This window comes from Coregonus clupeaformis, chromosome 1 (genome assembly GCF_020615455.1).
Source record: "Coregonus clupeaformis isolate EN_2021a chromosome 1, ASM2061545v1, whole genome shotgun sequence".
Classification (NCBI taxonomy): Eukaryota; Metazoa; Chordata; class Actinopteri; order Salmoniformes; family Salmonidae; genus Coregonus; species Coregonus clupeaformis.
Window position 1 is genome coordinate 34,450,001 of NC_059192.1, and position 15,025 is coordinate 34,465,025.

A 15,025-nucleotide genomic window follows, 5' to 3' on the forward strand; every position below is an offset into this window, starting at 1 on the left:
CCCGCCTGCTCCCTCCACCGCTGCTACTGTAAATATTCCAATATATGTTTACACAGCATTTTCAAAACCCAAGAAAAAAAACTGAAGACTATGTTTCATATTTCGGCAGACTGGGGAACCCTCAGACTCCATTAGCTGTCTCCCCAAGTCTAAGTTGGCTTTTTCTCTCTCCTCTTCTTCCCCTATTTCCAAGGAATGTTTTGGAGGCGCATTCCTACTTACGACAGGGTGCCGGGGAATGAAGTGGCAGACCACCTAAACACTGGGTTCTGGGACTAGTGCTGGGGCTGGGGCTGGGGCTGGGGCTGGGGCTAGTGCTGGGGCTGGTGCTGGGGCTGGGGCTAGTGCTAGTGCTGGGGCTGGGGCTGGGGCTGGGGCTAGTGCTGGGGCTGGGGCTGGGGCTAGTGCTGGGGCTGGGGCTGGGGCTGGGGCTAGTGCTGGGGCTGGGGCTGGAGCTCTCCTCTATCCTCTATCCTCCTCTCCCTCTACAGTCCCAGTAGTGTTAATAAGGCCTGTGCACTGACGATACAGTACCAGGAATCGTTTCCAAGCACTGATGTCACCGTCGAATTAAAGGTCCAATGCAGTCGTTTTTATCTCAATATCAAATCATTTCTGGGTAAAAATTAAATACCATGCTATAATAGATGTCCATTAAAATGGGCAAAAGTAGCTTTTTAGCAAATAACTATTTCTCAAGCAAGAATATTGCTAGTACTCTCTAGGTGTGGTCTGAATTGGGAGGGGAAAACTGAATGCAAAGCTGTGCAAACCTGCTGATTAGAAGGACTTGCCCTTAACTTGCACAGAGAGAGGGTGGAGCTCTTTGCGGTTCCGAGCCTTGTTCTATCTCTTCTCTTAACATGTATGGACTTCATCGAGCATCTGACCAATTACGTGAGACTTTAGTTCTGGGTTAACCCATATTACAGTCAATTTAGAGGTGGAACTCCACCGATAAGTGCTTTGTCACACTCCTATTCTCACCCCGTTGAAAGACAGATGGACGTAAAACGAGAATGAGTATTGAGGTGAGAAATACGTTTTCAAACCTTGTGAAAGAGCTGGACAATAGCTAGATGATAGTGAGAAGACTGAAGCTATGTTTCCATTAACTTGTCCAGTGATTTTTTATCGACATTTGGAACGTTTGCATAGAAAATAGATGCGACAATTGTCGCTACAGTTTATCCTGTCGATAAAAACAACTGGACGTAATGACGTCACACCCCAAAACATTTTTTGGGGCAGAAAAAACCTAGTGTCGAATAAAAACGAAGTGCTTGAAGTGTTTACATTATCCATTTAGGCAATTTGCGCATTAATACATTGGCGAAAGCCTGTATGCCCTCCCATCTACAGTATATGTTTAATCTCAGGTAGCCTGCAAAAGCCAGCATGGATAGAATGCAAGAATTTACTAATATTTGCCATATTCTAATCATTCTTATGTGCCAACGTATCGCCACAGTCCATGCCATGGTGGTGAATCTAGTACTGTAGATCTGAAATAATTGGATGGTGAAACTCCAGCCAACCAAAAAAGCCAAGGTGAAGCAATTTAGGCAAAAAACTCAATTCAACACGCATTAGGCATTTAGAATTACATGTGGAGTGGAACTTTATAGATACTTTATGACATGACACACCCCACGTACCTACAAAATTATTCGGCATACATCGTTCATTTGAAAAACAGAGTTTCCATCATCATTTGTAATAAAGAAAGTTTGACAAACGGAAAATCCACCCCTGACGAAGAGATAAAAATGTTGTCGATCTTTAGAACATTTGTCCTATAGCTGCCATTTCCATTACACATGTTTTGTTTTTGCTTCATTGCTTTTGTCGAATAAACCAATGGAAACCTGGCTAATGGAAACCTGGCTAATGGAAACCTGGCTAATGGAAACCTGGCTAATGGAAACCTGGCTAATGAGACACTTTTGAGACGAAAGTGAGACAACAATAAAAGTTAACGTCTGTGAGGTCATGGGATGACCGTCAAATAAGAGCTGGGTGCACAAGAGTGAGACAAACTTTCTCAGTTCCTCCATCCACCTCTCTTCCAACCCCTCGCCCTCACCTCCAGTTTAACCCCTCCCCTTCTCTCTCCACTCCCCCACACTCCGCCCCCCATCTGAGAACAATTACACGGGCCTTCTCCTCTGAATAAATTAGGCTAATCAAGGGTCTTTCTCCCTGACATCCGTTCCTTAAATTCCCTGCACCACCCGTCCGTCGCGCTATAGGCTCCTCCAACCGCATCTCTTCCTTCCTGCACTGTCTGCACCCTCACTTATGTAACACACATAAGAGAATACAAGATGGGTAATGTGGATGGCTGTAGAAGACTGGGTGTCTGCACATATTCCTAGTGTTTCAGGTTATTCATGATTATGGGTCGAGTAAAGAGAGTGAGAGAGAGAGAGAGGGAGAGGGGGGGAGAGAGAGGGGGGAGAGAGAGAGAGAGAGAGAGAGAGAGAGGGGGAGAGAGAGAGCGAGAGAGAGAGAGAGAGAGAGAGAGTGTGTGGCGGTGTTTGTTTCAGAACTTTCTCTCACCCTCTCTTTCAGTCTTTTTCTTTACAGCCTACTTTAGGAGGTTCCACATCATTACCCCTCACCAAACCCCTCTATTCTGAGACTCGTGTCACATGACTTCACATGACAGTTTCGCTTGGCCATGGAGAATGCTGCTTGTCTCCAGGCAACTGTGGCCAGGCAAGCCGCACTATGCAACGACTGCCCACCAGGCATATTGCTGTGGTGAAGACTGCCCACATGGCACATGCAGAGTGTGTGTGTGTATGTGTGTGTGCGCACACGCGAGACACAGGAGGTTGGTGGCACTTAATTGGGGAGGACGGGCTCGTGTTACTGACTGGAGCTTAATCAGTAGAATGGTATCAAATACATCAAACATTTCCAGGTGTTGCCATTCCATTCTGGCCATTATTATGAGCTGTTCTCCCCTCAGCTGCCTCCACTGGCATGCGAAATGCATGCAAGTGTAAGTTCTGCATGCGTCAGTGTGTATGCAGCAAGCATTTAAGTGTATGTTCTGCATGCATGAGTGTCCGTGCGTACTTGTGTGTGTGCATGTACGTGCACAAATGTGTGTGTGTGTGTGTCTGTGTAAAAGCCAGTTTTCTGGAGGAGGCATCCAAACATAAAAAAATACAGTATGAGTCATCCCAGACTAATATCATAGAAGGCCTACAGATCATTTAGTTTAGAGCGATGACAATGTCCGTTATCACAAAACTTGGCATAACACTAGCTAGGTCACAATTTCAAACCCCCAGCCTTACCTGCTCATTTCAAGTCATTACAGGGTTTTTTATAATAGTTTGGAATTACCTTAGAAATCCCAGGGACATTCAAACTCAAACCACCCATTCATAACCTGAGAAATCTGAAAACAACTGTTCAATAGACATCTAAGTAGTCTATTCTTCAGCGTGTGTTGGTCTGAGTCGGAATGGAGGAATGTAGTGGTCACAACACACACCTCCATGTTCAGCGAGAAAGCCTGTTGCTATGAAACCGCCCGAGCGCAATTCAAATGTATGAGCATGGTAGTCTGTGGCAATGCCACCAGTCTTTTACTGGGGGGAACTTAGGGGAACACATACATGCCCACGCACTCATACACACATGCCCCTAATGTATCTTTTGAAAAAGAGAGACGAGAGAAAAATAACCAACCGTTACATGTAAGCCAGTGGGGAGTTAGGTTGATGTGAACATTTGTGATAACATTCTACTATGCCATAGTCCTCAGCAGAGTTTCAATGCTGAGTAACAACTTGACATTGAACAGGAGCTAACAATGTTCAAATGTTTTCACAAAGCAAACCTATGAGATGCTGCTCTTGTTGTCTCTACAATTGAAATGCGACAACATCCTATTTTGTGACCTTGATCTGATGATAACAACGGTGGCCATTTTGAATTCTCTCAACCATTTGAAATACCTCCTTTCTCATCTCACTCTGAACAAATGTGCAAAAAATGGGTTTTCACTGCCATTTGATGCATGATTTATTCCAATGACAAAAAGATTATCCACCCCTGTCTAGCGTGTTTTTTTCTGTTGACATTTAGAAAGTTTACCGACAATTATACTGTCATGACTTTTTTATCCAACAGGTACTTTACTCGCATTAAAAATGGTTGGATGGAAACATGGTTTCTGACAGAAATTGTGACAGAAACCAAGTTAATTCCCTTGAAGCAGAGACAATGAGGTGAATTGCTCTTCACTCACATCAGCATTGAAGGACATCTAATAATCATGCTTAGAGTGATCAAATCACTCGGTCTCCGGGTAAACAGGTGAGGGACATTATAAAAGCTGCCAAGGTTTTGTTTCGATAATCCGAAAGAAAATAATTAGTGTGAAATTACATTGGGCGCAAATAACAGGCAATTAACTCAAATAGCTTATTGTCAATCAAAACAGTGGTGTGCCGAACCTGCTGGCGACTGGCGAATTATCATAATAATTCACATACTGTTATTTATAATCTGTATGAGATTAGGAGGGATTACTGGTCGGGTTGAGACGGAATTAGTGAATTAACATACTTTCTCCAGAACCTGATTCAGAGCCAGGGCCTTTATTCACAAAGCGTCTCAGAGCAGGAGTGCTGATCTAGGATCAGTTTGGCCTTTTAGATCACAATGAATAAGATTATATGGACAGTGGGGACCTGATCCTAGATCAGCACTATTACTCTGAGAAGTATATGAATGAAAAGTAATCTGAACATAAACGACAAAAGAAGGGCTGGAGAGGGACAAGGAGAAATAAAAAAATGAAAGAAAGAGAGCGAGACGGACTTACTTCTTTTGTTGGGGCACTTTCCTGTCCGCTGACCCCAGACTCTGTGAAAGAGAGAGAAAACAGAGAAACATATGAGCATCATAGACCAGTCCTAAATAGGATACCAAGTGGGGTCAGCAGGTAAGATGGATTCCTCTGCATAATTTCCCCATTAGATTCAAAGAAAAGTCCTCACTGCAAAATGCAAACTCCAACTAAATGCAATGCTGTAATCCCAAACTGTGCCAACAAAGTGTAATTCGAAGACAGAAAATACAAACACACACAGATAACTGTGTAAGCCTTGACAAAGCCTTGAGGCTGAAACATTCGAACCAGCAACCTTTTGGTTAGTGGCCCAACGGTCTTAACCACTAGGCTACCTGCCGTCCCATATTTAAGCATGTCATTCAGTTAATGTGCTTCCCCCTTTTCAAATGGAATTCCACATTAGAGTCATGGTTTGCTATTTTACTTCGAAATGCAGCTCGATGAATTTATTTGCTGTTTGTTTTCAAAAATGTCAAAGAGTCGAACAGACACATCATAGTCTTGACTTGATTTTCAAGTCATTCAGTCGAGCACCTGATTCCCTTTTTTTTTTAAAGATGGGCTGAAGTGTGTTTGGGTATACTTTTTCCCAGATACATCATAGTGTCATGAACTGAAAGAGACTAATGACATCAAGTGCACCTCATTATGGGAAATATTACCAGGCCAGTGCAAGCTCATTAATGACACGGTGATTGACAGACATTTGAGCAAATGGGGACGCCAATAACAGCAACATGTGAAGCTCTCGCCCTATCAACGATGCGAAGATGAAAACTCTGTGAAAACGAAGCCTACAGCCAAGTTCATTAACCTGGAGTAAGAAGAACTTAGCCATAGATACTGATCTGAGGTCAATTTTGTGTTCTGATCCTAGATCAGTGTCTAGTGCAAAGTGCACAGTAGAAGCCATAAGAGCGTCCAAATGTTCACTGACGGAGAGGCTACCACACTGAAATGGGTTTTCAATAACAGTCCAGAAATAGTCCTAATTCCCCTCACGTCTTTTATTCTCTCTCACAACAGGGGATTTATAATTTAAAAAACTCAGGCGAGGACAACATACACTCACACACAGCCCCCCTACTGTAAACAGCTCCAGGAGAACTCTGGGAGACACAGGCAGAGGGTGGAAGACAGACACAAGTTGTCCATAACTAGCTCCAGGCTGAGACACTTCTAGAAGACATCAGTGCCCTCATCATTTTTCATTTTTCACTTTGCATTTTTATTTATGCTGGGGTAAATCTGTCTTCACACCATAGGGGGTATCTCTCTAGGCCTCTACACCCCCAGAGGGGTAAGAGGAGCATCTGAACCTACACGGTGGGTGGGATAAGCAGGCCCTGTCAATCACTGTTGCAATATAATTTATTAGACTGCAATAGAATGCAATAGAATTCGATATAATGCAATAGAATGTCACGAATTCAGCCGAGGCGAGAGACATCTTTCACTCTGCTGTTGGTACATTAGTTAGTATTGATTGCAAATGATAGAGTTCTGTCAGACAGTGTATGATAAATGTATGGTACATACTAAAACGCAATAGCACATTGTATATCTATTTTGTGTGCTAAAGAGTGTGTGGTAAAAAAGTGTGAAGGACATTCCCCTTTCTGATCGAGGCCGCACATATGCGTGTGTGTTTTGTGTGTGTGTTCACACTTCTGAGTCAGCCACAGTGACATTTCGACAATTGAGGGACCACTGAGTCTTTTTATAGAGCTTTTCATCCCAGTGCCTCCGCAGTAGGGAGAAGTCCCCCATGCAGTCATTATGACCTTATCCACCCCCACCACCCCCTCACTCCTTGTCAGTACACTCAGCCAGAGCATCTCTGCCTGGGGACAGAGAGCAGGTGGAAACCCATGGTCCTGGAGAGTTAGATTAAATGTAAATGTTTGTAAATTGAAATGTAAGTGTACTTGAAAATGTATACATGTATTTACCTCTACTATACATTGGAATACAGAGGGATAGAGCATGGGCTTGCAACACCAGAGTTTCAGGTTCAATTCCTGCATGCGCCACAGAGTGCCTTGAGAAAGTATTCACACCCCTGAATTTTGGTTTAGTTGTCATTTAAAAGCACTTTCAACCATTTATAGTACCTTCAGAATGTATTCACACCTTTTTCCACATTTTGTTGTGTTACAAGGCACGTTTAAAATGGATTAAATTCTAATGTTTTCTCAACAATCTACACAAAATACTCTAATGTCAAAGTGGAAGAAAAATTCAAACATTTGTAAAAAAAAATATGAAAACTAAAACACGAATATATCTTAATTACATAAGTATTCAACCCCCTGAGTCAATACATGTTAGAATCACCTTTGGCAGCGATTACAACTGTGAGTCTTTTGTTGACTCTAAGGGACGGCAGGTAGCCTAGCAGTTAGAGTATTGGGACAGTGCTTGTTCGAATCTCTGAGCCGGCAAGGTGGAAAAATCTGCCGTTCCACCCTTGAGCAAGGTAGTTATCCCCCACAACAACTGCTCCCCGGGTGCCGATGATGTGGAAGTCGATTAAGGCAGTCCCCCGCACCTCTCTTATTCAGAGGGGTTGGGTTAAATGAGGAAGAGACATTTCGGTTGAATGCATTCAGTTGTGCAACTGACTAGCTATCCCCTTTCCCTCTAAGAGCTTTGAAAACCTGGATTGTATATTATTATTACAAAAATTATTCAAGCTCTGTCAAGCTGGTTGTTGATCATTGCTAGACAGCCATTTTCAAGTCTTGACATAGATTTTCAAGCCGATTTAAGTAAAAACTGTAACTGGGCCACTCAGGAACATTCAATGTCGTCTTGGTAAGCAACTCCAGTGTATATTTGGCCTTGTGTTTTAGGTTATTGTCCTGCTGCAAGGTGAATTTGTCTCACAGTGTCTGTTGGAAAGCAGACTGAACCAGGTTTCCCTCTAGGATTTGCCTGTGCTTAGCTCTATTCCATTTATTTTTTATCCTAAAAACTCCCTAGTGCTTGCTGTTGACAAGCATACCCATAACATGATGCAGCCACCACCATGCTTGAAAATTGTTGGATTTGCCCCAAACATAACGCTTTGTATTCAGGACATAAAGTTCATTTCTTTGCCACATTTTTTGCAGTATTACTTTGGTGCCTTATTGCAAACAGGATGTGTGTTTTGGAATATTTTTTATTCTGAACAGGCTTCCTTCTTTTCACTCTGTCAACTAGGTTAGTATTGTGGAGTAACTACAATGTTGTTGATCCATCCTCAGTTTTAAAGTCACCATTGGCATCATGGTGATATCCCTGAACGGTTTCCTTCCTGTCGGGCAACTAAGTTAGGAAGGACGCCAGTATCATTGTGGTGACTGGGTGTATTGATACACCATCCAAAGTGTAATTAATAACTTCACCATGCATAAAGAGATAGTCAATGTCTGTTTTTTTTGTGTGTTTAAAAAATATATACCAATAGGTGCCCTTCTTTGTGAGGCATTGGAAAACCTCCCTGGTCTTTGAGGTTGAATCTGTGTTTGAAATTCACTGCTCGACTGAGGGACCTTTAGAGATAATTGTATGTGAGGTAGTCATTCAAAAATCATGTTAAACACTGTTATTGCACACAGAGTGTGTCCATGCAAATTATTATTTGATTTGTTAAGCATATTTTTACTCCTGAACTTATTTAGGCTTGCCATAACAAAGGGGTCGAATAATTATTGACTCAAGACATTTCAGCTTGAAAAAAACACACAAAAACATAATTCCACTTTGACATTATGGGGTATTGTGTGTAGGCCAGTGACACAGAATCAACATTTAATCCATTTTAAATTCAAGCTCTAACAAAACAAAATGTGGAAAAAGTCAAGGGGTGTGAATACTCTCTGAAGGCACTAACCATGTTTTTACAGCAAGTCACTTAAGTGTCTAAGATAAAAGTAGGTCAGTAAGACAAAAGCATCTGCTAAAACAACCATACTATACATCTATTTTACAATGGCTAACATCAAATGGACACTAGCAACAGTGAGGACCACAAGAGTTGAACAGTGAACAACAGTGTACACAATAGTTCATTTCCAACGGTCCCTCCACAGTGCTTCACTCAGTGCCCTGAATGCCACCTCTGCACGACCTTCATTTCCTGCATCCCTCTCTCCCTACAGCCAATTTCACAGCTGAGAGTGGTGGCACTTTAAAAACCCAAAGGAGCCATGGAAAGCATCCATGCCGAGGGAACAAGAGTGTCTAACTGTCCATTTTACACACACACGCACACCTACCTCAGTAGCTCTTTTAATGGATAGTTTGCCTGGAGAATTGGCAGGTGTCAGCCTTTAAAATAGTACTTTTAGATCGACATCTCTGTCAGGTGTAGAACAGGTGGGGAGACACAGGAAAAACAATTAGGCTTTTAACAGTGGTAAATGCAGTAATGGAAACATTGGCCTGTAAGTGCACTATCAAAACACAAAACAAGCATATCCTTTTCAAACAAGGACAATGACAAAAGGTAATTGACTAAAAATAGTGCAGTGTTCGTGTCTACTGACTCTGCTTGCTTGCATACCTGTGCACCAGGTGCTGTGAAAACCTGGCATGCCAATGCTAAACCACAACCTCCCTAAATGCCTAGAAAGCAACACACAAACACACACAGCTTCCCCCATATCTTCTGCATACCTTCTTATTGCGACCCGACTCTCGGCAGAGACATACCTGTCGCATCCAATGCTGGCCACAGTCAAACAATTCCTTCCCCCTCCACTCTTCACTTCGCTCTCCCTCCTCCCTCACTCCTTCTCTCGTTCTTTCTCTCCCAGCCTCAATCCTCACTCTCTTCTTCGAACGGCAGCTCTCTTCCACTTTGATGCAGTCAAATCACCGGCAGCGTTATTCACCTGTTCAACTTTTTCTCGCTTTCCCTCCCTATTTTTCTATTTTCTCTCGTCTTCCCTCTCCACAGTCGGAGCGTGCTGTCCGTCACACCGAGGTGCCTGCTTAGAGCGGTGGCTGCCACCGAGTGAGTTGTTGTACTTTAATTGTGGTTGCCAGGCGATAAGCTTCTCTCTAACTCTCTCACACACAGTGGAGGGGAGGACAGAGAGAGAGAAGGGGTGAGGGAGAGAATGGGAGAAGGTGGAGGGAGAGGGGTGGTGAATGCTATTGACTGTCACACCAGAGCCTGAAAAGGGGGAGATCGGAGAAGCTTATAGTGGATGTGGGGGGAGGCAGGTTTTGCCCCTGGGTGGAGGGAGGGAGAAAGGGAGAGAGGGTGCTAAAGTAACAGGTGCATTTTCTCACATTTACTTTTACTTGGGGTGCTTTCAAGTTGAGGATTTTGCCACCATTCTGTTGAATGAGGTAAATTAGTTCACTACAATGTTGTGGTGAAAGAAATGTAATCGAGAAAAAATGACCATTCCCCCAAAAGGGTTGTATATTGTGCCACTATTTTACTTTTATTCAGATTTAGACCAATTCAAGTGTCTGTTTCTTGACTTGCCTGCACATGGTTTCCTTTGATATCTTTTTGGGCCCTGTTTGTTAGGTAGCCTGGTTAACACTAGAACTGCCATAGGACTACGACCACTGACGTTTGATTTAGTAAAACAATTATAATAAATGGCCTCCAAAAATTGCAATGCCCTGCTCCTTCCCTGACTAAATATTGATATTTTACATTGCTGTTTAAATCACAAACAGAGAAGTATTTAGTATTTATTTTTTTCACAGCTATTACCAACTTAAGGGACAAGACAAATGTGCTGAAGGGCATTGGTACCCAGGCGCTAATGTGAGCGCATCATTCAGTCTGGTTTAACCAGGCTAGATTTTGGGCCTTCCAGCTCATTATAACCAGGAAGGAGATTTCAAACCTCGCTTCCCCAATTAAACATGTGGGACCACATTTACTGTGACACTCGTCAACAGGAAATAAACAAGACCAACAAGTTGCTGCCAAGAGGCAGATAATACTTGTGGTGTCACGAGCATTCATAACAACTCATGTCAATTGTATTTAGGACCAATTAACTTATCTTGTCCATTTGTGTTAGTAAGCTAGATTCTAGACATAGTCGCAACCTGATAAGAGAGAGATGAACCTAGAGAGGTGCACCTTGCATACCATTCAAGGTAAGTCGATAGTGTTGTATAGTTGACATAAAGAAAATAAGCATTGGGTAAAATGTGGAATTGTGACATCAGTTTGACAATGTAGAGAGGGGGTTAATAGTGGGGTACAGAACACTGGCAGTGGTTCCATTTATGTTCGTATTCTTATCGTTCATTTTTATTTATTTTTGCATTGTCGGGAAGGAACCTGCAAGTAAGCATTTCGTTGGACGATGTATACCATGCGTATCCCGTACATACGACTAATACATCTTGAAACTATATTAGAACACCTTACATGTGAGCTGCGATCACAGAGGATGATACTGACTCGACTATATGGAGGCATAATCTTTCCCTAGGAAACCCACAACAATGACTGGTGATCCCACTCCTACATTCACATACTGTATACAGATTTATCCCACTCACATTGCCAACTGGCATGGTTTTTCAATTCCAACTAAACTGAGCATTACCAAACTGAGCATTGACCATTCACAGAACGTTTTTGAACCACTAAAAAAATGGATGCTATTTGGAAGAGAAAAGGATCACCACTTATTTGGAATAAATCCCTGCCACCCCCAGAAAGGCATTACTCAGGGAGCCGATGACAGGGCCATGGAGAGCTGTAATCAGTGCCCTCAGATGCACAGAGGAGTGTGTTTGTGTGTGTGTGTGTACAGGGCCGTTTCTAGCATTTTGGGGGCCCTAAGTGAGATTTGGTTGGGGGGAACCCTCACCTCGGGCAAGTCATTTTAGTGGCCCCCCTCTGGGTGGCTGAGAGAACATTTTGCCATTTTAAAGCTAATTTCCTGCAGTTATACACATTTTGCCAGGTCAGGGCCCCTGGGCACGTGCCTTGCATGCCCGGTCAGTCATTTGGCCATGATTACTACAAGGTTTAGATAGCTTACTAGACTAACTTACATAGCAATCTATAACATGTTAGCTAACATGGGCTAATTGAGTGACTGTCAGTGACTGACATAACAAGAAGAAAACTTCTGATGCACAACCAAATTTCGAAATTGCACGTTGTGTATTCTACTATTCTAACTAAGAGTAAGTTAAGACCCCGACTGACTTCCTAAAAAAAAAGGTGGGGATCCCGTAGCGGCTGCTTATGCCTACAAATGGCACTGTGTGTGTGTGTGTGTGAGAGAGAAATAGAGGAGTGTGCGAGTGTGTGATGATCACGTCTGACACCCTGCCAGCCCAGAAAGATCCAGAAAGAGGAGAGAGAGAGGCTATGTAGCAGAACAGACGTTATCAGGGCTAACCTATCACCACAGACAGCACACACCGCACAAGTTACCCAAATTAGCCCACACTACTTTCTGCCCAATGCTAATTGCCGTGAGCGATGATGATCATGCATAAGAAGTAGTGGCAGCGAGCCAAGCTGAGCCCAGTGACTTCAGTCACACAGGAAAGTGACAGGACCTGAGGGCTAAGACCAGCACCAGGGGATAAGTGGCTAAATGGGGTTATTCCAGGTTTAAGCCTATACCTATTAGAACTCAATCAAACAATCCATTGAATTGTATATTTATACTGTATAATGTTTTGTGTATAACTACAGTATTGGTATTGGTGTTCGTATTGTGTTATTTAAAATGCCTCTGTACTTGTTTTGCTGACTTCTCATGCTGAATCCAAGTCTCCCCACAAAAAAGGGATTTTATCCTGATTAAATAAAGGCTAAATAAAGAATGGCCTCAGAATCAGACAACGGTGGTTTCAAATAGTGTGACTCACCAGCTAGTCACAGGAAGTCTTAGTAACATCGTCCGACAAAGCCGACAAAGGAGAGGACATTGGGGGGGAAACAGAATGCAAGAATATCAGAATGCCACATGGTGTGAACATTGGCCTTGACCATGGGTAAGTCCCAACTTTTTTTGCTTCCTCCTCTCTTGAACCCTTCTGCTTTGACAGTTGCAGATCCACAGTTGTGTTTCTCATAGACGTAGAGAAAATCAACTCAGCGGCCTTCACACAGCTTATTTTCATTGAACTGTATGCCCTCTGTGACTAGGTGCGAGTATGTATGACTAAGTGCGAGTGTGTGTGATTAGGTGCGAGTGTGTGTGATTAGGTGCGAGTGTGTGTGTGTGTGTATGTATATATTACTCATAGTCAGAGTAAATGTCAAGCATACCAGCACTCTCCTGAAAAGGCATACCGAGGTCATCATCATTTGAATCCACTTTGAATCCCCCTTTTCCTCCCTCCATCCCTCCCTCCCTCCATCATCACCTCTGCTTCTTCACCTCATCACCAGATATGAAAACTGTAGCGGAAAAGACATTGGAGAGACACCAGGAAGACGACGAAATTCTAATCAACAATTCCAGGGAAGAAGAATATGTGTTGGGGAGGGATATGTGTCGTAAATCAGCCCACTGGGGTTAGCGTGCCAGGGACCTCAGAGAGAGAATGCCAGGAGAAGTAGCTCCCACTGGCATCGCCAGGAAGATGACGTCCTCTATCCGCCAATCAATCGGTAGCTCCTGGAGATGTCCGGGAAGCCCAGAGCTCCCAGCATGCTCTGCTGAGGCGTGGGGTCGCGGGGCGTCTCGCACACCTGTCAGTCAGTCAGCAGGTAGACGGAGAATGTGGTGGCAGTTATCTAATCATTCACACACACACACACTTTCAATTGGTTTCTTAGAAGCCTCTCCCTGGGTTACCAGTGGCCTTTCGGGAGCTGCTCTCCTATGCACAGTCCCCTAGGAAGAGATTATGACAGATAGCCCCAGGACACTCTCTCACACCTAAACCTCTAAATGTTAGGAGGGATTAAACAGATCCCTGTTCCATTTCACAGACAGATATCGGTAGCCTGTTCCCAGGTGTCTTTATTCTGTTGGATCGTCTCATATCGTATCGTTTAGCCATTGTCAGGCCAAACGACCAGGCTAAGGTAAAGGTAGGATCGATGCCAACTGAACTGACGAACCTAAACAGTTACAGTATAGCCGACTCCTGGTATATGCAATGGTTTGGTTCAGTTGTGAATGCATGCAAATATCCAGAGCAAGTCGAATGGAGTATTTTGGGACTGGTCAACTGCAATACACTTCAACAGAGTATGAACTTGTTTCACTGTCACTTATACAGGATAGGTGCAGTGAAATGTGTTGTTTTACAGGGTCGGCCATAGTAGTACGGCGACCCTGGAGCAAATTGTGGACTACAGGAAAAAAAAGAGGACTGAGCACGCCCCCATTCTCATCGACGGGGCTGTAGTGGAACAGGTTGAGAGCTTCAAGTTCCTTGGTGTCCACATCACCAACGAACTATCATGGTCCAAACACACCAAGACAGTCGTGAAGAGGGCACGACAAAGCCTATTCCCCCTCAGGAGACTAAAAAGATTTGGCATGGGTCCTCAGATCCTCAAAAAAATTCTACAGCTGCACCATCGAGAGCATCCTGACTGGTTGCATCACCGCCTGGTATGGCAACTGCTTGGCCTCCGACCGCAAGGCACTACAGAGGGTAGTGCGTACGGCCCAGTACATCACTGGGGCAAAGCTTCCTGCCATCCAGGACCTCTATACCAGGTGGTGTCAGAGGAAGGCCCTCAAAATTGTCAAAGACTCCAGCCACCCTAGTCATAGACTGTTCTCTCTGCTACCGCACGGCAAGCGGTACCGGAGTGTCAAGTCTAAGTCCAAAAGACTTCTCAACAGCTTCTACCCCCAAGCCATAAGACTCCTGAACAGCTAATCATGGCTACCCGGACTATTTGCACTGCCCCCCCACCCCATCCTTTTTACGCTGCTGCTACTCTGTTAAGTATTTATGCATAGTCACTTTAACTCTACCCACATGTACATATTACCTCAACTACCTCAACTAGCCGGTGCCCCCGCACATTGACTCTGCAACGGTACCCCCCTGTATATATAGCCTCCCTACTGTCACTTTATTTTACTTCTGCACTTTTTTGTTGTTGTTGTTGTTTTATTTTTACTTTTTTTGTTTAAAATAAATGCACTGTTGGTTAAGGGCTGTAAGTAAGCATTTCACTGT

The 15,025-nt window shown here is 43.6% G+C and overlaps 1 protein-coding gene across 1 annotated transcript in view; it reads right to left on the reverse strand.

Moving 5' to 3' along the window:
* The window catches only part of LOC121567290 (ankyrin repeat and fibronectin type-III domain-containing protein 1-like), a 185,355-nt gene that overhangs the window by 77,833 nt on the left and 92,497 nt on the right, over nucleotides 1–15,025 (reverse strand). The window contains exon 3 of the mRNA XM_041877213.2: nucleotides 4,850–4,890. Within this exon, the coding sequence (XP_041733147.2) occupies nucleotides 4,850–4,890 (41 nt within the window). The remainder of the gene's footprint in view (nucleotides 1–4,849; nucleotides 4,891–15,025) is intronic.